General features: G+C 41.5%; 1 protein-coding gene across 1 annotated transcript in view; it reads left to right on the top strand.

The window, feature by feature from the left end:
- Window positions 1-21696, top strand: part of ikbkg (inhibitor of nuclear factor kappa B kinase regulatory subunit gamma) — a 111756-nt gene that overhangs the window by 53151 nt on the left and 36909 nt on the right. Inside the window, exons 6-7 of the mRNA XM_034172075.1 lie at window positions 17167-17241; window positions 20392-20577. Of these exons, the coding sequence (XP_034027966.1) occupies window positions 17167-17241; window positions 20392-20577 (261 nt within the window). The remainder of the gene's footprint in view (window positions 1-17166; window positions 17242-20391; window positions 20578-21696) is intronic.

Here is a 21696-nt window from a genome sequence, read left to right as displayed (position 1 = left end):
GACAGGGTCTTCAAATTCACAGGGAACATTCTTGCGACACAGGCCTTGGACAAATTCAAAGATGGCTAACCTTAACCTGTTTTAAGTGGTCAAAAGGTCACATTCTTTCTACACACTCTTTCATTCATTACATCTGTTTTATCTGTTATCTGCAGCATTACTTTTACAGGGTGTAATCTCAGGATAATGAACTTGTAGGACATTGAAGGTAGCTGACCTTGGCCTACTTTTAGGATCAAAAGGTCACATTTTATGTTGGGGTTTGTCCACCAGTGCAGTATATTGGCACTACTGCATAAGTTGGGCAAGTGAAAATATATCTTGCTTTTCCTGTTTTTATGCTCATACGGCCGAGGGTACTTTAGCATTGCAATCTGTATTTCTTTCTGTGGAAAAAACAAACAAACAGATGGCCCTTAATTTAAGGATGAAGGCAGCAGTGGTGGGCACAGATAACCAAAAAAAATGAACTTTGATAACAGATACCTGAAAAGTTATCTTTGATAAAGATAAAATGATAAACCACCCAAAAATGTATTGGAAGTTACAGATAACCGATGAATTCCAGTATTGTCTTTGGTACACTTGGAACGACTAACAAGCTGATTTTGAGTTTTAACACCACGATCGCTTCTGGTAGCATCAAAAGTGACAACAGACCCAAACAATGAGCCAGCACTTCTGTCTTTGAACATCTTGCCCCCTGCTGGAATTTCCAGTTTACTACATGGCTTCCAGCACAGACGCAAGCTGAAAGGAGCCACGAAGCTCAACTCTCTACTCAATCACAACGCTGCCGTCAGGCGGAGGTCTTGGAAAATAAAGCAATGCTGAGTTATGGTTTGGTGTATAAATAAAATGAATACTGATAGAATAACTCCATTAATGTCAATTCTGCCATTTGTACAAAGTTAAATATAACATATCTTTTAATGTTGAATAATGCACTAATTCTGAAGTTTTGTAACAAACACAGACAGATCGCAAAGGATTCTGGGTAAAATGTGCCTCCGCTAACACTGATTTGGTTGAGGCATTCATTATGTAAACCAACACGTTAATGTGACGTGTGTTGTGTGTTGGTGTTTACAGATAAATGTGCTTTTGTAAAATATTCCATTTTTTTTATTTATAAAACAGGCATTTTCAAAAAAATAAAAAATAAAAAGCCAAGTTGTAATTAGATAACCATCTGATAAACCAGTGTCAAAATAAATAGAACACTGCCAAGATCTACTGGTGCCAGTGCAAATTTTGGCCCTTTTTCAGCTGATTTTTCATTTGTGCGAGAATTTTTGGATCACACTATCAGGTTAATCACGCATCCTGGATCGTTTAGTTTACATGGAGTAATGAGCTGCGTTAAACATCTCACGACCACCGCCTGATCGGCGATCATATGGTTAGATGAAAATCAAACCTGTTTGATATTCTGGTCGAGCGTTGTGAGGGTATCCCGCTGCTGAAGAGCTACAAGCATCCAGCCTCTCGCACTGTGCATGTGCAAACACCGCAGACCTGTCTTGTCATGTTTTTTTTTTTAAACTTTGTCTCCCATCGAGAGTTTTTGTAAAAAAGAAATGTAAATTAAATTTGAAAAAAAAAGCTTCTGTTTACGTTTTGCTTCTGGAAATACAAGTCCGACATGTGGTTTTTGAACGTACAATGTGTGTGAGAATATAAATCGGGCACTCTGAACTTTTACACCGTGCGGTTCTGTAGTACAGTTTGAGCTAGAAACGAGTACAGTGATTGAAAATATCAGCCCAGCTTCAGTTTGAATACTGCCATGAACACTGCTGGCCAGTAGATGGCAGTAGAGACCGTAAAAACTTGCCAAAACAAAATTCCAGATAATCCGTGTCTGCTACATTTAAGATGCGTGTAATTTAATAAATGCAAACACAATAACAATGTCTATAAACCCATTGAATATATTCACGAGAGTTTTAGGCACTAGAGTTTAATGCTGTTGGCCGTGGAGCCTGATCAGAGTGTCTGAAATGCATTTCTCATGTCGTAAACGTACTGAGATTACCCTATCATACCCATAATGCACCTGGACACAGCATGTCCACACTAAAACCTTAAAATTAACGCATTACTTTAAAACTAAAACATATATCTGATATTTTCACTTTATAAAACTTCAGACGTGATGTTAATTTAAATAAATTGTCCGAAATTAGTTTGGTTAAAATTTGAACCATAACTTAAAAATGTATGCCCCTTGGGTGATATTGCCCGCGTATCACTATGGGGTTAAAGAAAATTAGTTTTTTTTTTTTTTGTGACCAGTTTTTTGCCTGCAGAGGATAGAGCAATTTCTTCTAGAAGCAGCTCTCTGTTTTGGAGAGGGTAGAACTACACATCTGCTACAAAACATTTGGCAGGTAGGTGCTCAACTGATTTGAAATTTTATAAATGTTTGTAGCTGTTCAGCTTTATTTACAACATTTATTTTTAAACATTTTATTTAAAACATTATCTTTGATAATTATCGGTTATCGGATTATCTGAACTGTGCCTACCACTGCAAGGCAGCAAATGTAATACATGCTGGTTGTAGTACATCTCTCTCTGAAAATCTAAGTGAAATGGGTTGTTCCAGACATTGTTCAGAAGAACAGTGTACTTTGATTAAAAACTTGATTGGAGAGGAGAAAACATGTAAAGAATTGTAGAAAATGATAGGCTATTCAGCTAAAAGTGTGGCTTTTAGCTACTTACATGATAAGTATGCACTACTGGCTACAAAGCAGGCCTATTGCTATGATTTGATCAACAAAAGCAAGCATAACTCAAAGTTTTTGTTTGACACAGTGGCAAGATTAGGTTAAACATATCCCAGCATGCCTTAACCCGCACTGCACCCTGCTATTGAGGTTGAGGTTTTACCTAGATTTACAGAATTTGATAGTATCTCACTAGGTGTGCTGACGAAACGCATAACATCTACAAAAAGCACAACCTGCTTATTTGATCCGATACCAACAAAACTGTTTAAGGACCTGTGGCCCACTCTTGGGCCAGCTGTGCTGGAAATTATATACAATTTATTAGCCTCTGGATCTTTTCCTAAATGTTTCAAATCTGCAGCGATTAAACCATTACTTAAGAAATCTAATCTTGACCCTAGTGTATTGAAAAACTTTGGGCTGATATCAAATCTATAATTTTACTCTAAAATTTTGGAAAGGTGGTTTCGTAGCAGTTTGTGGGTCCATAAACTGCTACGAAGCTACGACTGCTACCTTACTGAGAATAATCTTTTTGAGCCACTGCAGTCCGCTTTTAGAAAATATTATTCCACAAAGACAGCTCTCACTAAAGTGATGAAAGAGCTTCTGCTTACAATGGATTCGAACACCACTACGGTTCTGGTGCTGTTAGATCTTAGTGCTGTGTTTGATACTGTGGATCATCATATTCTACTCGATAGGCTGGAGAATCTTTTTGGGATTACTGGGAATGCCCTTGCCCTTGGTTGACAACTTGACATCATACCTGACCAGTCGTTCTCACTGTGATTTGTACTATAACATTACATCTAACCTTAGTGACATGAGATTTGGGGTTCTTGGTCCTGTAAGATATCAGCATCAATTTGACCAGCTAATGCTTATCCTAGGCTCGTGTGTCATACATCACTCTGACAAAGTGAGGAACCTTGGGGTAATTTTTGATCCTACGTTGTCCTTTGACCTCCAGTTTAGATATTATGAGGACTGCTTTCTTCCACTTGCGAAATATAGCGAAGATTCGTCCCATCCTGTCTATGGCTGATGCTGAGACCCTGATCCATGCGTTTATCTCTTCTAGATTGGACTACTGCAATGTTTTATTTTCTGGTTTACCACAGTTCAGCATTAGGGGTCTCCAATTGGTTCAAAATGCTGCAGCCAGACTTTTGACACGAAGCAGAAAGTTCAACCACTTTACACCCATTTTGGCATCCCTTCATTGGCTTCCTGTCCCAGTGAGATCAGATTTTAAGGTTCTGTTACTAGTCTAAAATTGTTCATGGACTGGCACCTCCCTACCTAGCTGACCTAATTAAACTTTATGTACCGGCCCGGGCTTTGCGTTCTCAGGGTGCAGGACTACTTTGTGTCCCTAGCATGAATAAGAAGTATGCAGGTCACAGAGCTTTCTCTTATTGTGCCCCTGTTCTGTGGAATGATCTCCCTGCGTCAATAAAACAGTCAGATTCTGTGGAGGCTTTCAAATCCAGACTTACGACGCACTTATTTTCCCTTTAGTATGGCTAGCATACTGGTATACGTAGTATAGTTCTACGCTTTTCACTCTTTTAATTAATTTTATTATTAAATGGAGCGTGCTGCGGCCTCAACTTTCCCTAAATTCTGGGTCTTTTAGTGAAGCTCAGGGCTTGTGGCTAGTTCCACCTGTAGATTACTAAATTGTAATTGTACATTTTCCCATCAGGAAGAAACTGACACAACTACAGCATGCCTACACATGTCTCTTCAGAGACTATGATTCCAATTAAAGAATGAGGTAAAAACTGTTTTACATTGTTCTTCCCTTATTTGTAATATTTTGCTAATGGATTAAAGTCATAATGTGTGTGTGTGTGTGTGTGTGTGTGTGTGTGTGTGTGTGTGTGTGCGTGCGTGCCTGTGCGCGTGTGTGTGTGCGTTTCATCCAGGGGGGAGATCTGTGCAGTCGGCTAGAGGATGCTGAGAGCCCTGGCTCTGATTGAGCTCCTGAGACAGATTTGTTCATTCCACGTGCTTCAGTCAGTTGGCTTTATGTAACGAAAAACCTGTGTCATTTCTGAAAGACTGTGTGTATTGGGGGAACCCCCAACATAGCTATAGAACACTGCACATGAGGTGGCAAAGTGTGCTTCAAGAAATACTGATTAAAAAGCTCACGTCAGTGTGCTTCCCCCCTTCCCCCACCGTCATTCACTGTGGTTAGAATTCAAAACAAAACACCAGAGTCAGTGAGCTCTTTTAGAAATGTTTCATGCTTTTGTATAATCAAAGATGTTTGCTGGTGGAAATTTGTTTCAGTGTAATGTATAGTGGGTGAAATTTGTTTTCCCCAAAATGTGTGACAATTAAACCCATTGCTCCATGACGATTTGCTTGCGAAAAACATCAGTGGTTTGCTCCATGAGTCTTTCTAATCGTCTGTGCCATAAAAGGAATGGTTTTCATGACTGTGTCAAAGTATGAGTATGCTTGCAAGAGAGAAGAGGTGCTAACTGTGTGTAGTGGGAGAGAAAGAGTGCATTTGGAGTGGGAGATATAGCCTCAAAATGATATAATTCAAGGAAATTTGCAGTAACCATATACGAGGGCTGTCAATAAAGTATAGATCCTTTTTATTTTTTTCAAAAACTATATGGATTTCATTCATATATTTTTACGTCAGACATGCTTGAACCCTCGTGCGCATGCGTGAGTTTTTCCACGCCTGTCGGTGATGTCATTCGCCTGTGAGCACTCCTTGTGGGAGGAGTCGTCCAGCCCCTCGTCGGAATTCCTTTGTCTGAGAAGTTGCTGAGAGACTGGCGCTTTGTTTGATCAAAATTTTTTCTAAACCTGTGAGACACATCGAAGTGGACACGGTTCGAAAAAGTAAGCTGGTTTTCCGTGAAAATTTTAACGGCTGAGAGATTTTGAGGTGATACTGTCGCTTTAAGGACTTCCCACGGTGCGAGACGTCGCGCAGCGGTCCCAGGCGCCGTCGTCAGCCTGTTTCAAGCTGAAAACCTCCACATTTCAGGCTCTATTGATCCAGGACGTCATGAGAGAACAGAGAAGTTTCAGAAGAAGTCGGTTTCAGCATTTTATCCGGATATTCCACTGTTAAAGGAGATTTTTTTTAATGAAAGACGTGCGGACGGGTCCGCGCGTCGGGACGCAGCCGGCGCGGTGCGGCGGCACAGGAAAAACACCTCCGTGTTGATAACCATTTGTAAAATCCAGGCGGCTTTTGATGGCTTTCAGTGGAGTGAGTATATGAGAAATTGTTTAACAGCTGGACATGTTCCAACTTGTCCTTAAGGCTTCCAGCAGAGGTGTTTTTCCTGTGACGGAGCGTCGCGGCGGCTGCGAGCCGACGCTGCAATCCGCCCGCACGTCTTTCATTAAAAAAATCTCCTTTAACAGTGGAATATCCGGATAAAATGCTGAAACCGACTTCTTCTGAAACGTCTCTGTTCTCTCACGACGTCCTGGATCAACAGAGCCTGAAATGTGGAGGTTTTAAGCTTGAAACAGGCTGATGACGCTGCCTGAGAGCGCTGCGCGACGTCTCGCACCGTGAAAAGTCCTTAAAGCGACAGTATCCCCTCAAAATCTCTCATCAGCCGTTAAAATTTTCACGGAAAACCAGCTGAATTTTTCGAACCGTGTCCACTTCGATGTGTCTCACAGGTTTAGAAAAATTTTTATCAAACAAAGCGCCAGTCTCTCAGCAACTTCTCAGACAAAGGAATTTCGACGAGGGGCTGGACGACTGCTCCCACAAGGAGTGCACAGGCGAATGACGTCACCGACAGGCGTGGAAAAACTCACGCATGCGCACGAGGGTTCAAGCATGTCTGACGTAAAAACATATGAATGAAATCCATATAGTTTTTGAAAAAAATAAAGACCTATACTTTATTGACAGACCTTGTATGCATGTATTTTTGTTGACACTTTTTAATACTTTATTTTCTTCTTTTCACATTTTAAACAAACATACACAGCACACAAACAACTATCATACTGTACAGAAGAAATACAAATATTTATTTTTAATAAATTTGCAAAAAGTTTAAAAAAAACCTTTTTCATTTTGTCATTATGGGGTTTTGTGAGTAGAATTTTGAGGGACAACATTGGCTGCAACATTGCTAGCCAAAGCCATCCTAATTTTTTCCAGTTTGACAAAATAAAGGCCCTCCTTAATCCAGGTTGCATAAGTAGATGGCGTTAGAAATTTTCAATTTAGCAGTGTTAACCACCTGACCTGCATAGCTGTGAATGCTATTATGTCCTTTTTGGCTGGAGAGAAAGTCAGCAAAGCAGACCACATCCCGAACAGGGCAGTCAAGGCATTAGGAGTAATACCCCTACCAGTTAAATTGGACGCATGAAAAATTTTTTTGATAAAGGTTAACCATTGTATCAGTGATATGCACTACAAGATAGACAAAGCCAGAATTAGATATCTTAGATGGTAGATTTTCAAGCAGATACTCTTTTGCCTTTGATATATTCAGAAATTTTACCGAATGCATCTAAGACTTAAAGGACTGTGGGGATAGAGTGCAACAGATTGGATAAAAGTAACGAGATCATCCGTGTGCAGCGCCACCTTCAGCGCCAAACCATTTCTATACCACATATATTGGGATTGGACCGTAAATTGATTGATAAGAATAAGAAAGAATTGTATTCATCCCAAAGGAAATTGTTTTGCCAGAGTGCCGAAATAGTAAAAATGGCTTTTTTCTTTTTCTTTTCCTCTTTCCAATGAGATCAATGGGTACATCATGTTTATGCAAAATGACTGAGACACTTAAGATGTTAACAGTATTGCACATAGCTCCGAGTAACTGATAAACTCGTTTTGTATCCATCCTGCAGAAGGAGGAGGAGTTATACAGTCTGCCACAGGTAGGAAGGACCTCCCGTGGCCTTCTGTGGTTCATCTCGATGCCCTTAGTCTTTGACTGAAGGTGCTGTGACAGGACATCAGTGTGGCATGCAGGGAGTGGGAGGTGTTGTCACGGATGGTGAGCAGTTTTCTCAACATCCTCCTCTCTGACACCTCCACCACAGACTCTAGCTCCACCCCCAGGACAGAGCCAGCTGTCCTGATGAGCTTGTTTAATTTGTTCATGTCAGATGCCTTTAGCCTGCTGCTCCAGCACACTACAGTGTAGAAGATGACTCTAGAGACCACAGAGTGATAAAACATCTGCAACACATTTCTGCAGACATTGAAGGTCTGAGCCTCCTGAGGAAGTACAGTCGGCTCTTATACACAGTATCTGTGTTTACAGTCCAGTTCAGTTTGTTGTCTATGTGGACACCCATGTACTTGTAGTAGTTCACAATGTCCACCTTAGTTCCATTCATGGTAACTGGGTTGAGGCAGGTCTTGCGTCTTCTGAAGTCCTTGCCTTAGATACGTTGAGCTGCAAGTGGTTGAGTCCACACCACTCCTCAAACCTGTATTCAGCCTCCTGCTCACTGCCAGTGCAGCCCACAATGGCAGAGTCATCCGAAAACTTCTGCAAGTGGCAGGACTGTGACCAGAACTTGAAGTCTGAGGTGTAGAGTGTGAACAGTGTGTGAACACAAAGCGAGACAGGACCATCCCCTGTGGTGCCCGTGTGCTGGTCCTGATGGTGTCTGAATGTAATGTCTCGAAGTCTCACATACTGTGGGCGGGAGGTAGTTGATAATCCAGGCCACCATTGGAGTCTCCACCTTCATGTCCTGTAGGTTATCGCTGAGCAAGTCAGGCCTGATGGTGCTGAGCGCACTGAAGATGTCGAAGAACATGACTCTCACAGTGATGCCTGCCTTCTCCTCCAGGTGAGAATAAGCTCTGTGCAGCATGAAGATGATGGTGTCCTCCAGTCCCCTATTGGGCTGGTACACGAACTGCAGAGTGTCCAGCGACGATTCAAGGACTGTGCAGAGGTGCCTCAGGACGAGCCTCTCAAGTGACTTCACAACGTGTGATATTATGGCCACAGGTCTGTAGTCATTAAGTGTGTTAGGATTTTTCTTCCTGGGCACAGGGACCAGACATGAGGTTTTCCACCGCTCAGGAACAATCATCTGGCTCAGGCTCAAGTTGAAGATGTGCTGTAAAATCCCACACAGCTGGAAAGCACATCTCTTCAACACTCTGGCGCTGAGACCGTCAGGACCCGCAGCCCTTCCTGAACACAGGCGACAACTACTTCTTCTTCTCAGCTCCTCTGCAGTAATGGATGAGGGAGTGGTGGAGGGGGGGAGTGGAGGCAGGGTGGTGGGAGGAGGCGGGTAGTAATAATCGGGGTAGAGATCGTGTTGTCAAACCTGTTAAAGAACAGGTTTAGCTGATTGGGCTCATGAAGGTCTTCCATCATCTGGTCTACCTTCTTACCATGACCAGTGATGATTCTCGTCCCCTTCCACACCTCCCTCAAGTTGTTCTGCTGGAGCTTTTTCTCCACCTTCCTCCTTTAAGGCTCCATTGCAATGGCAAATAAAAGAGGACTTAAGGGGCACCCGTGTCTTGTAGAACAATGTAAACAAAAATATTCAGAAATTGTGCCATTTGTCCTACCAGATCCCTGAGGAGACACGTATAGTAACTTCACCCACAAGACAAACTTTTCTCCAAATCTCAATTTTCCCAAAATGAAACATAGATAATCCCACTCCAATCTGTCAAATCTCTTCTTGGCGTACACAGCAATTAAAGCTTCAGGTAGATCAGTTGGAGAGGGGTTATAAACCACATTCTAATCCAATTACATTTTTTTTACGCAAATCTGATTGGTTAATAATGTGAGATTTCAGACCGTATAATATCAGGGTAACGGGGGAAAATATTTGACCGTTTCACATTTGGATGTATTACTCCACACCCTGACTGGTGTTCTGATGAGGTCATTCCTGTCGAATATCTTTCCTGACCTCTGCGCAACTGCGCATGCATGCGCAATATTGTCAGGTCACGGAACTGTCGATTTACATGATGAGACGCACAATTCGTTAGAACACCTGCTGCACGCGCTGCTAGCTGTTAGCGCTTTTAGCTGAGAGCGAGAGAAAGTTGCATACTGCCGCCGCCGTCGAAATGGGTGAATTTAAGCTACCATACGAAAGTATCAATGTGGAGTCTGATACAGAATTTTCTTTTTACATTTGATGGATTATCACATTTGATGGATTACTCCGCGCCCTGACGGCTGTTGGAGTGACGCTGCCTCACGGTAGGACTCGCCGACCAAATTACCTACAGAAAAATAAACCGGGCAAACAATGGAATTGGATTAGAATGGGAATACCCCTTCTGTCTGATGATTTGCGGACGTTCATGCTGTTAAACGGTCGCAAATTGAGGTTTTACCGGTGACACGTTAGCAGAGCCGGCAAAACCATATGGCTCAGGCTATTGTGAATAAACTCAGTTTGATCTAGGGGCATAACCTAGGGTAAAACTGCTTCTAAGACTGGCCAGCTTTAACACCAATTTGAAATTAGCATTTAACAACCTAATGGGATGATATGAACTGCATAACAGTGGATCTTTACCCTTTTTGTTAAAAAAGCAGTGAGATGCAAGCCTGGTTCATGGTTTGAGGGAGTATGTCAGTGATCAAAGATTCAGTAAACATCTCTAGCATAAATGGGGCCAGCTGCTTCTAAAACACTTTATAGAATTTGGCTGGGTAGCCATCTGGGCCAGGGCTTTTGCCGCTTTATAAGGATTTAACTGAGGAACTACCTTTTTAAATGACCATTTTAACTGAATGCTTTGTAAAACATGGAGTATTTGAACACAAGTGTATAAACTGGACGCATCAACTTTTAACAAAATGAAGAATCTTTCTGCAATTGTGAAAGTTGTATGGACCAATTAGCTTACCTTAATTAGAAGTGGGTTCACTCCCCTATCACCACCATGCACCTAACCAATAACAGAAAAAGTGCATGAACAATTTTAATGTTATCTACGATCCTTGTGAGGCTTCCTCTTGTCATCACAACTCAAGATGCATACAGTGTCTTGTGTGGACAGTGCTTAATATTCAGTGTGGTCTCTGTTATGTCTTTCAGACTCGAGAAAAACAGGAAAGAAAGAGAGTGGAAGAGACAGAGCAGCACACACAGACCATGCCATCTCATGGCCTCGTAAGACCAATTTATATAATCTGTTGATCTTGATGTTGTTTCAGTTCATGCTCTGTTTGATGCAAATTTAATTTTACTTTATTTACTTTTTCATTTAACATATATGTTTGTGTCAAGAGCAATGCTGCTATGTGTTGCTCCTTAATTAGTTCCCTCCCTATCGCACTTCCAAAGGAATGGGAGGAGGTAATGGGGTTTGAATTTGACCAGGTGAGCCTATAGCCCCTTTTACACCGGCTTGCATACAGTTGCATTGTGATGCATATGGAGTACAGCGCAGATTTCGCGTAGTCGTTGTGTAGGCTGGTGTATGATGGCGTATGGTTGCGTTCCTAGTCTTGCTTACAATTAAGTATGGTTGCTTACAGCCACATATGAAGTCGCTATTTTTCTGCCTCTCACAGTCCACTCCTGTTTTCTTTTTGGATTCTTTTGGCATTGTGGAAATATGCTCCATTCTCAAAACGGTACACGAAAAAGCAAACGGCACTCATGTTTTCAGATGTACAGCAGGAAACACTGCTGCTCTGTCAGGGCTCGTAACATCAGATCGCAAAGTTCAGAGTCCATTGTGTGTCCTAAAAAAAAAGTAAAAAATATTGCCATTTAAACTCACAAGCAGAGAGAGATCTCTTTTTGGTGTTTTTTCCCCATGACCTGCTGTTTCTGTTCTCTGGATTTCAAAAGAAATCCAATTTATGAATTGAAAGAATGTAAACCATGTTTTCTGATTATTGGATTACTGAAGTGTATGTAAACGGATGCATCCCTGCCATAGACCGGCTCCTACACATGCAATGGCTCGTTCAGACCAGTTCGAACTGGTTGTAAGCATGCACAGGCGCGTCATACTGGCTGCGTGAATCATTTCACGCACACTCGCGCCCCACCATTTGATTGTCCGTTCTGAGCACGCACATGTGCGCCAGTTTCGATCACCTTGTTGTAAGAATGCGCAGGTGCTTCATACTGGCTGCGTGATCATTTCACACCGCACACCTCGCCTGCCCGTTCGATCATCAGTCATAAGCACGTGCTTACGCACCTGTTTAAGCTTACGAACACCTGTTGTAAGCTTACGAACACATGCACCGGTTCCATTACCTGTTCTGAGCACCCACAACGTCCGCTAGTTCAATCAGCTGTTGTAACACAGGCGCTGCCGGCTGAGTGGATCATTTCACCACATGCACGCACACACCGGTTCGATTACCTGTTCTGAACACGCACATGTCCGCCAGTTCGATCACCTGTTGTAAGCGCCCACAGGGCTCCATGGATCATGCAGCAACACATGCACAGGCTTATGCAGTTTATCCTGATTCCACCAATCTAAATCAATATCATCTCTACTTAAATGATTCATCAACTTTTCTTCTGTTGCAATTAGTCAGAAGTTCAGAAATCCCAACTGGCTACTCATGAAAAGTGTCAGCATGGCATGTCACGACTAAGATCCTTTTAGTATTTGGGCATATATAGTAATTGTGTTTAATTTGGACACAACAGACTGGAGTTTGATGATAGTAAGAGGAAAAGCTCGTAACTGGCATTTCTCGTGTCAGTGTAGACAGTCTGAACAGCAGTGTTATATACCGCTGTAATTATTGCAGTCCATATGATGACCTTTTCCTTTCCAGATTAGTACAAGAAACTCCTTTCTTCCAGTTTGTAGGGATGGCCATCTCCCAGATTCAAAGAAAGGTTGAATGCAATGCCAGGACAACAGCATCTCCACATGCACCGAATCCCTCAGCTAGAATGCCACAGATTCCTGGAGCTTTCTTGCTCTCACCTGTTTCATGGCCTTTGCGATCTCACCAACATTTGGTGGTTTGCCGTTAACTGGAGAGTTAATCACAAAACTATGGCACTGGAAATTTCTAACATCCCAACAGGAGGATCACCATTTTGCAACTGCTGAAAATAGCTGGCCTACTGGGACAGTACAGCAGATGCATCTGTCAGGACTGCACCTTCTTTTGCGATAACTGCAGTGGGTTGAGGTGTAGATTTGAAAGAACAAAGTGCTTTGAATGCTTTGTAAGGACACCAGGGATTAATAGACCACAGATCTATGTGGACCAATGCAGTTCTCATAGCCAGCCCCATCAGTGCCGGTGGTTGCATTGAACTTTACCATAACCAGTAACGTATCACCTCCTGGGCAATTTTCAATCACAGAGGGAAACCGCAAATAAAACGTTTGCTCACTGAGACATTGCTCAGTTGCAGTTGGAGTATTGACTGAGACAAACACTCAGTGAATGCTTGAGTCTGAGCCTGATAATACATCCATTGACACAGGTGACATCTGACACCATTGGAAGGAGCTGATCTGCAAACAGTAACGCATTTTCTCCATATGCTGACCATTGGGGTGACGAGGCCAAAAGTAGGTGTAACCACCCACAGAAATCTGACCACTTCAAGGTCTTTGCACTTCACGCAGTGCAGCCAGTGCGATGTGGTGTTTTGCAAGCTCTTTCAGCAACCGTGAAAGGACGGTCATCTTTGCTGAGAGACAGGGTGTTCTAGGTGTCCACACACGATCCGTCTCAAGTTTTAAACCTAGGTTGTCCTGAACAGTAGCTGCCATCTTCCAACGACCAGACTCTTGGTGCTCTCCTTTGGTTTCTCTTCTTTCCCAGAGATGAAGCTCCAAATTACTTCCACCATCTCCTTCACAGTGGACGCTACCTTCTGATGAAAGGCAGCTGCAGAGTTACTCACACAGAGTGCAAACAAGAATCTTACTTTTTCATTTTTAGCTTTGCAAAGTATTTTTATGGTGTTGAAGTGCTAGTCCTTCTGTCAACTCTCAAAAAGATTTATCTTTGGGGCTGCAGGACCAGCTACAGTTCTTGGTTGCTGAGGCCCACGCCCTGGGTACACACATGTAAAATATAGCACCACATGGCAACAATTAATAAAATAAAATGTATAAAACATTAAAGAAAGCCCACATAAACATAGAAAACAATATCAGCTTGATGGTCGCTTGCTCATTTTTTTTTATCCTGCTGTGTGTCATGGCCATTCTTATCACCAGCATAAGCAGTAGTGGGGGAGCTGGTTTATTCGTTGACCACCGATCCATCCAGCAGGTTCTACTGGTTTACAGTTCTACCAGTAGCAGGATCAATGCTGAATCTGACCTGACAGTCAATTGTCATTGAACACAACTTCAAACTTGTGTACTTGAATAATGAAATTAGTTCATTTCAGAAGGGTATAAGATATTTTCCCTGTCCTGGTACCTGTGTAGAGTTTGGACAACAAATACCTTTGCAGATAATTTAGGGAGTTCCTATCTAGCTTGGTGGACACTAACTCAAAAGTAGTAACTTAAGCAGAGCACAGAATGAGAAAACTGATTTATTTGTGATGAACCATATCAATCCCAGAAGTGATTTTGAATTACCGCTGTAGTATCCCATAGACACATCTGCTCCGCCTCTAGGGTCAGCCATGAGTTAAGCTCGAAACTGCAGGTAGAATATATGATGATGGGCAAATACAGGCTGAAATGTACAACAGAACAGAAAAGTAAACCTGGAAATGAATGTGTGGCTGGGGATGGTTCAAATTTTTTTTGTCTGTACTGCAGATTAGTAATGGCCAACTGGAAACACTGCTCAGGCATCGACATTAACGCTTGTCCGATTGTCCGGGACAAGTGTAAAATGTGATCGGACAAGCAGTATGCTCTAATCGTTGTTCGACTAGACAAGTGGCGTTTTTTTTGGCTTAAAACGTTCAAAATTCTTTATTTTCATCACTCGGAACCAAAATACCTGACTGTTGCCTTTTTGTTTTTCAAGTCTTGTCTCACACCTCGCGAGAAAGCATTCGGTTTTTCCCGCCACTCTCCACACAGCAGATAATCGGAAAACAAGATATCAATGTGTGCGCGAGACCACTGTATGGGGTGTGCTTTTGTAGTAGAGGCTGATATTTTTTCAGGAATCCTACGGGATGGGAGTCAACTTTGCTATTTATCACGGGATGGGACGGTACGGGATTAAAAATTCACGGGAGCGGGAACCAGGTTTAGACAGCAAGTCGTCCTGCCGTCATTTGAGCGTTCAATTTTCGAAAAAGATGCCGAAAAAAATAGCGGGTGGGTTTGCTTAAAGCTGTCTAAAATTAAGACTGGGTCCGATCGCTGCAGCCGTCCGTGTGTGTGTGTGTGCTGTGTGCTGTGCGTGCGTGAGTCGGCTGGCTGCAAGGAGGAAGGGGGGTGGGGGGCACGCTGACTGTGTTGGCTGGCTGCGAGGAGGGGGGGTGGGGGCGTGCTGACTGTGTTGGCTGGCTGCGAGGAGGGGGGGTGCGGGGCGCGCTGACTGTGTTGGCTGGCTGCGAGGGGGGGGGGGGGGTGCGCTGACTGTGTCGGCTGGCTGAGAGGAGGGGGTGGGGGGGGGGGCGCGCTGACTGTGACTGTGGCGCTTCCTTTATTTCTCTCTGGATTGTTCTGACGGTACGTCCTGTTCACACTGTGTGCGCGTCAGTGACAGTTATACTGAAATTATGAGATAAAATAAATTAGTCAGAATTCCTTAAAATGAGAATATATGAATGAACAGAATAAAAATCACACACGTGTGTTTAAAAACACCTGATGTGGAGAAACTCTGCAGTGATGTTCAGAAGCAGAAATCACATAAAGCAGCTGAGAACTCTGAAAGTTAACAGGCTGTTATTTTCCACAAATATTTATTTTAGATGGCTTAATGTAGTTGTTTAATGTTCAAGCACAAAACGTGACTGAGGAGGAGATAAAGAGGAAATGAACTCTAGTCTGAATAAAAATGCAAGCTGCTGATTTTTATTTTTCAAAATTATTAGGCTGCAGTTCTGTGTTTCATTTATTTCAAAGTAAGTTGCCGCTTATTATTTTCAAAAGTCACGATTCAAATCAGTCTGCATTGTTCAGTTTTTCCTGCACATTTGTGTATTTTTTCCTTCTTTATAAGAGTTTGGTTTTTGTGTTTGTTCTACTAAAACGTTTTTAAAAAACAATAAAATGTTAACACTTTTCCTTATAGCAGTTCTTTAATTTCAGAAATGGAACAGAAACAACCACAAAAAAAAAAGTAGGGACTGTATGTAAAATATGTTGTCATATTCCCAGTTTCTCCACTCACACGCACAGAAGCCAAACATTCTTCCAAAGTTGTGTCTTGGTGGCTTCCCTCACTTGTCTTCTTCCAGCATGGACATTTAGTTTTTGAGAACTGCCTACCTGACACAGATTTACCATAAAGTACCACACTGTTGTGTTTCTGAATGATTGATGTAAATAAAGTCTAAGAAATATTCAGTGAGTTGGAAATGTTCATGTATTCATCCTCTGACATTTCCCAAGAAAACTGGCTGTAAATATTAACTATTCTTCCATTAACAATAAACTGCCCTGTCCCAACCTTTTTTTCTTGGAAAATGCTGCAGGCCTCAAATGTAGGAATGGGTATATATTAACAAAAAATAAATAAATAAAGCTCATCTCACAAAACATGAAATATGTTGTTTTCATACAGTCTGCAGTTACAGAAATAGAAGACAATGTAAATGTCAGGATCATTACGTGTCCATCACCACCACATTTTGAAAAACTGTAAGACCACAGGCCATGCATTATTTTTGTGTTTTATGTTTTTTTTGGGTTTTTTTTTTTTTGGATTAAGGCAATAAGTGCCTCCCTGTATTACCACAGATGAACTGTTTGTGTTGCCACATCTTCTGTAATAAAACTCCAAAATGTTACCACCCACACAGGAGAGTGACAGTATTAACTTTTCATGAAGTGATATGTCACAGCAAAGTAGATGTGATAAATATGTAATCTGAATCTCAGTACCAGAAAATGATGAAATGTAATGCTTTTTCTATTTCAGCTGCAATTCTTATGTTGGAATATTAGAGTTAAAGTACTTACAAACAAAAGAAGTATGACAGGTTTTATTAAGTGACAAGTCAGAGCAAAGTATATGTGATAAATATTTCATTTGAATCTCACTCACGGGTTGTCCGGACAACCACCTTTTCCTATAGGACAAGTAAACTGCCAGGGTTACTTGTCCTATGGACAAGTACACTAAAAAGCTTAATGTCAATTCCTGAAAAGTGTTGCAGATGTTACGTGCTGTGTTGCCACCTGGTGAGCACAGGCACCTGCTCGATGGGTTTCATGTTTAAAGGCTGCAGTCAATACAGGGTTTGTACATGCACTAGCACATATGTTGCTTGTATTCAATTAGGTCTCTGGTTCCACTTTCAGATAGTAAATCAGCTTGTGAGGAACAAAGGGGAGGAGACAGATCAGCACATGCAGACCATACCACCTCGCAGCCTGGTAAAACAGATTTATACAAACTGCTGGTCAAGTACATTTAATTTTCTGTTTCACAGCGTTGACATGCAAAGACACAAAACATTTCATACAAACATATGAAGACATTGTTGGGGAAGTCGCATTAAATTGAATTAAATAGCGCTATGTCACCAGTGTTTTTTCTAAATACGCTGCTGATTTAATAGGGCAGGTGCATATTATAGGTGACTTCACAGAACTAATATTTTTGGAGATATTAGCTAACAACAGTGAACAATGGATGTTGTGCTGCTGCAATGCACCATGGGAGTTTTAAATGTTACTGTGATTCATGTTAGTTTAAAAGTGTTGTTAGTGTCATTGATTTATTGTGTTTTTGTGTCAGTTTAGTTAAGTGTCATGTTGCTGTTACCATGAGTGAAAAATGTACTGTGTTTGATGTCTTCCACCACAGTCTGTTTGTGGGTGCATAAAAATAAAAGCACCTACTTGCAGCATAATGCAGAAAAGACAAAAAGCTCTGCGTGTATGCATGTTTGATTTCAGACAAACTTGGGAGAGCTGACATTTGCCATTTGGTATGCTTATGTATTTTGGGTCAAGAATGAACTTCACCAAAAGTCCCAAATGCTTTTGTATGGTTTTCCATGTAATAAACACTGTATATACCAGATTTAGTATGATGGATTTTCGCTCACATAAGACCCTTTACGCATACCGGACAGACCAGTCTGGACGTGCCCAGTAACAGAGGTACGACACAGGACCCGCAACCTGACGTGCACCTGCTAAATTGGACACTGCAAAAGGCTGTGATCACTTTTTTGTTTTCACTCCTGTCATATTTTATTTAAGGCCAGCATTTATTTTATTCAGAGGAAGTTTTGACCCAGGCATTAAATGAGACAGGTCCTGATTCAGGATTCCATGTAGAACATTTGGCACCTCCTGGCTGTAACTAATCCGTTACATACCTATAATGGATTTTGGCTGTTTTATACATGTAACAGATTTTGATTAGAACGGACAACATTCGCTGGCCCACCTGAATCCATTATATGCGGGTTTTAGTGTGTGTGTGTGTGAGATACTTGGCCAACATTTGATAGACTTGGAAGTGATTTACAAGAAATCTTATTGATGTTAAAGTGAGATGCGTCACAGGTAATCTCAAAACCTCACGCATGCACACGCTTCCTTCTGTAGTTTGCCTGCATGACGACGATAAAGGGATTTCCCCCCAGACAATTATGCCCTTTTCATTAAAATAAGATGTAATTTTGCAGCATTTTATGAAAATAAACTTGCAATATAATACTTGGATTTCAGTAGGAACTAAATTTCCTCAGTTTTGTGAAATTTGGAAGGCCCTATAGCTTTAATGCTAGCTAACTAGCTATACATCCATCTCCGTCCTCCGTTTTAGACTGACATGAAAAAACATCATGAATTAAACCATTTTGGATGTTTTTAAGGCTCTCTGCGCTCCCAGAGTCAGTTTTATTAAAGATCATTAAACCTGAACCAGTGGCATTGTTGGATGTCACAATGTAGATGACGGGACAATCCACATGTGACACTGTGAATCCAACAGTTTTAGAATCAAACAAAGAATGAACAGTTTTAGGCTGTTTGAAACCTGTCCGAGTGCGCTGCTTGAGGTTTCTTCCTCAAATCATCAGAGGTAGTTTTTTCCTTGGCAGCGCAACTCACGTTGCTGCGGCCTTCACCTACTTTGCCTCAATTCCGATGATGGACTGCTTCAAGTTTAGAGCACATAAGCAATGTCAAATGTATATGTGTTGTCTTTAATTTTGATGTGTGCCATAATTACGGTAAACAAGTAATAATTGTGGATTAATTGCTGTATTCTGAGGTAATTGGAGTGTAAACGTAATTTCGTTGTTGTTGCATTTGTAATGACAAATCTTTCATCCATTCATTCATTAGCACTGTCGCCTGTGTGCTTACTCTCTGGGTTGGTAAGGTTAGAGCTTACTTGTGTGAAGCACCTTGAGGTGACTTTGTTGTGATATGGCGCTATATAATTTAAATAAAATAAAAATAAAATTGCACAACGCGCGCTCACACTACGGGGTATGACGTTTAGCTAAACATGGCGGAGTTTGTTTTGTTGACGGACAGCTATTGGAACAAGCTAATTGACTATGCTAATTCTTCTAACACAAAAAAAACCCCAAAATCCACTACACTGCGAGCCATCTGGAGGCATGAAGAGCTGTTAGGATGAAGTTAGAATGAAGAGCTGGAAAAATTTCTGACAATGCGATTTTTCGCTGGACTGAGCATATGGCAGTCTGTACACGGCATCATGGACGACATCGTCAAAATTGAACTGTCTCTGTTTTTGCAAGGTGATTAAGAACAATTTTAGTCTCCTATTTAAAATTTGCGCTGGACTTTTGACATCAAAGCACCAGTGACGCACACCAAAATGTAAATCCCTTTTCTGTTTATAAATTAATAACGTATCAAATGACATGGATGTATTTTAGATGTTTTTTCATTCATTCAGTGGAAGCTTCGTTGAATGGAACAGTCCATCGTTCACCTCATGAAATATTTGTACAATTGAACTCATAAATGCCATTTTCATACACTAGTGGGCCGGGTTTGCAGCGTGCAATGGTACAAAATTTATGGAACCAAATCTGCACGCTAAGTGGAGCCAAATTGCACGTTAAATGTACCGCAACACAAATGGGACGAATAATCCATGTCACGTGACATACAAAGCACCAATCAAATGACAAGGATCCACTCAGCCGTTATATAACTGGAAGTAATGCAATTCAGAGAGCAGCACCAAGCACGAAAAGGCTTTGACTGCTCATCAACAGGAGAGGAATCCGAGTTTTTGCCCGTGGTACTGCTAGAACTTTTAAGGTTATTTTTATAATCACTGCCGTGGTGATTTACATGCAAACAAGGCTAGCTACATCATGCATTCATGCACCATGTGAGATGTGACAAGGGCAAGTTAAGCACTCAGACGCTTGATTAATATTCTTTTAATATTACTAGCATAAAAAGTTAATTTATCCTTGTTTAATTAAATCTGATTGTGTGGCCTTGGTGCAGGTATGTGCTCTACCAGGGGGTCCTTCTAGTTCTTATTTTTGTCACTCTTTTTTTTTTTTCCCCCTACAGTCTGTGGAAGGTGCAAATGAGTTCATGCAGAGTCTGAAGATCCACAAAGAAAAGCTGGAAGAAGGAATAAAAGAGCTGAGGAGGAAGAATGAAGAACTGGAAAGGGAAAGGGATGAGGGCGAGAAGGAGAGAGGGCGAATGCGTCGCAACATTGACCAGCTGTTAGCCAAGCTGGTCCAGGCACAGGTAACAATACGTGCAACTTTTGTGCAGCACCACACATAAGAACACACACCATTTTTGGTGTATGGTATACACAACTGCATGATGTGTATACCGTGACTTTGAAGTCTTTTAAATGCAAGAGGCATCATTTGAATTGATTGCTGCTATCCCTGCCCTCCAACTACTCAGTTGCATTCATCGGTTTTTCATTGTAATATTGCAGACAGGTATAGATCCCCAAAAGGGTCACGTTGAGATCCCCATACAAATGATTAATTTCACGTTTAATTATTTTAATAAAGGCTACTGTCATTACAGCGTCTGTATGTGTACTAGTACGTATGTTGCTTGTACAGTCAAAAATATAAATGCAGGACTGTTGTTTTCATTCCCATTTTTTATGAGTTGAAGTAAACTATTTAACTAAGTAAACTATTTATTTATTTATTTGGGGAGGTGATGGTCTCGTGGTTCAAATCCCAGCCTGAACAGAAAATCCCCAAGTTGCTCCCGGTGTGTAGTGAGCGCCTTGTATGGCAACACCTTGACATCGGGGTGAATGTGAGGCATTATTGTAAAGCACTTTGCGCATCTGATGCAGATGGAAAAGCGCTATATAAATGCAGTCCATTTACCATTTATTTCTTCAGTGCACACCAAAAGACAGATTTTGTTCACAAATGTCTTAAAATCTTTGTTAGTAAGAAGGAATGGGAGTCAAGAATATGTTCTAACTTTGGCACTGTAAGGGAATCCTGTGCATCAGACTCATCAGTTTGTCTCATCCTTGCCGGCATGTTTTTCCTGACAGTTCTACATTGGAAAACCCCGTGTCATGATGTTAGATGTGATATCCTGGTGCCAAACTCTGCATCTACCAACCAGAAAACAGTTGCACCGTCAAGGGCTGCAACTACTGATTTATTTCTGCAATAGATATTAATCTATTGATGGCTTTTTTTTGTAATTTTTATTAATGGGTCATTCCATATTAAATCACCCAGTGGAACCCAGGTTACCCTATCAAACTGGCTTGGAAAAAGATTTACAGGTGCTCTTATACCAAATCTATGGAGGAATCACAGATATTACAGGGCTGTGAAAACTCCGTGGATCTGCAGGATTCCGCGGATTTCATCA

This window comes from Thalassophryne amazonica, chromosome 6, assembly GCF_902500255.1.
Source record: "Thalassophryne amazonica chromosome 6, fThaAma1.1, whole genome shotgun sequence".
Lineage (NCBI taxonomy): Eukaryota > Metazoa > Chordata > Actinopteri > Batrachoidiformes > Batrachoididae > Thalassophryne > Thalassophryne amazonica.
Note: the sequence above shows the minus strand (reverse complement) of the source record. Positions and strands in the feature narration are given on the sequence as shown.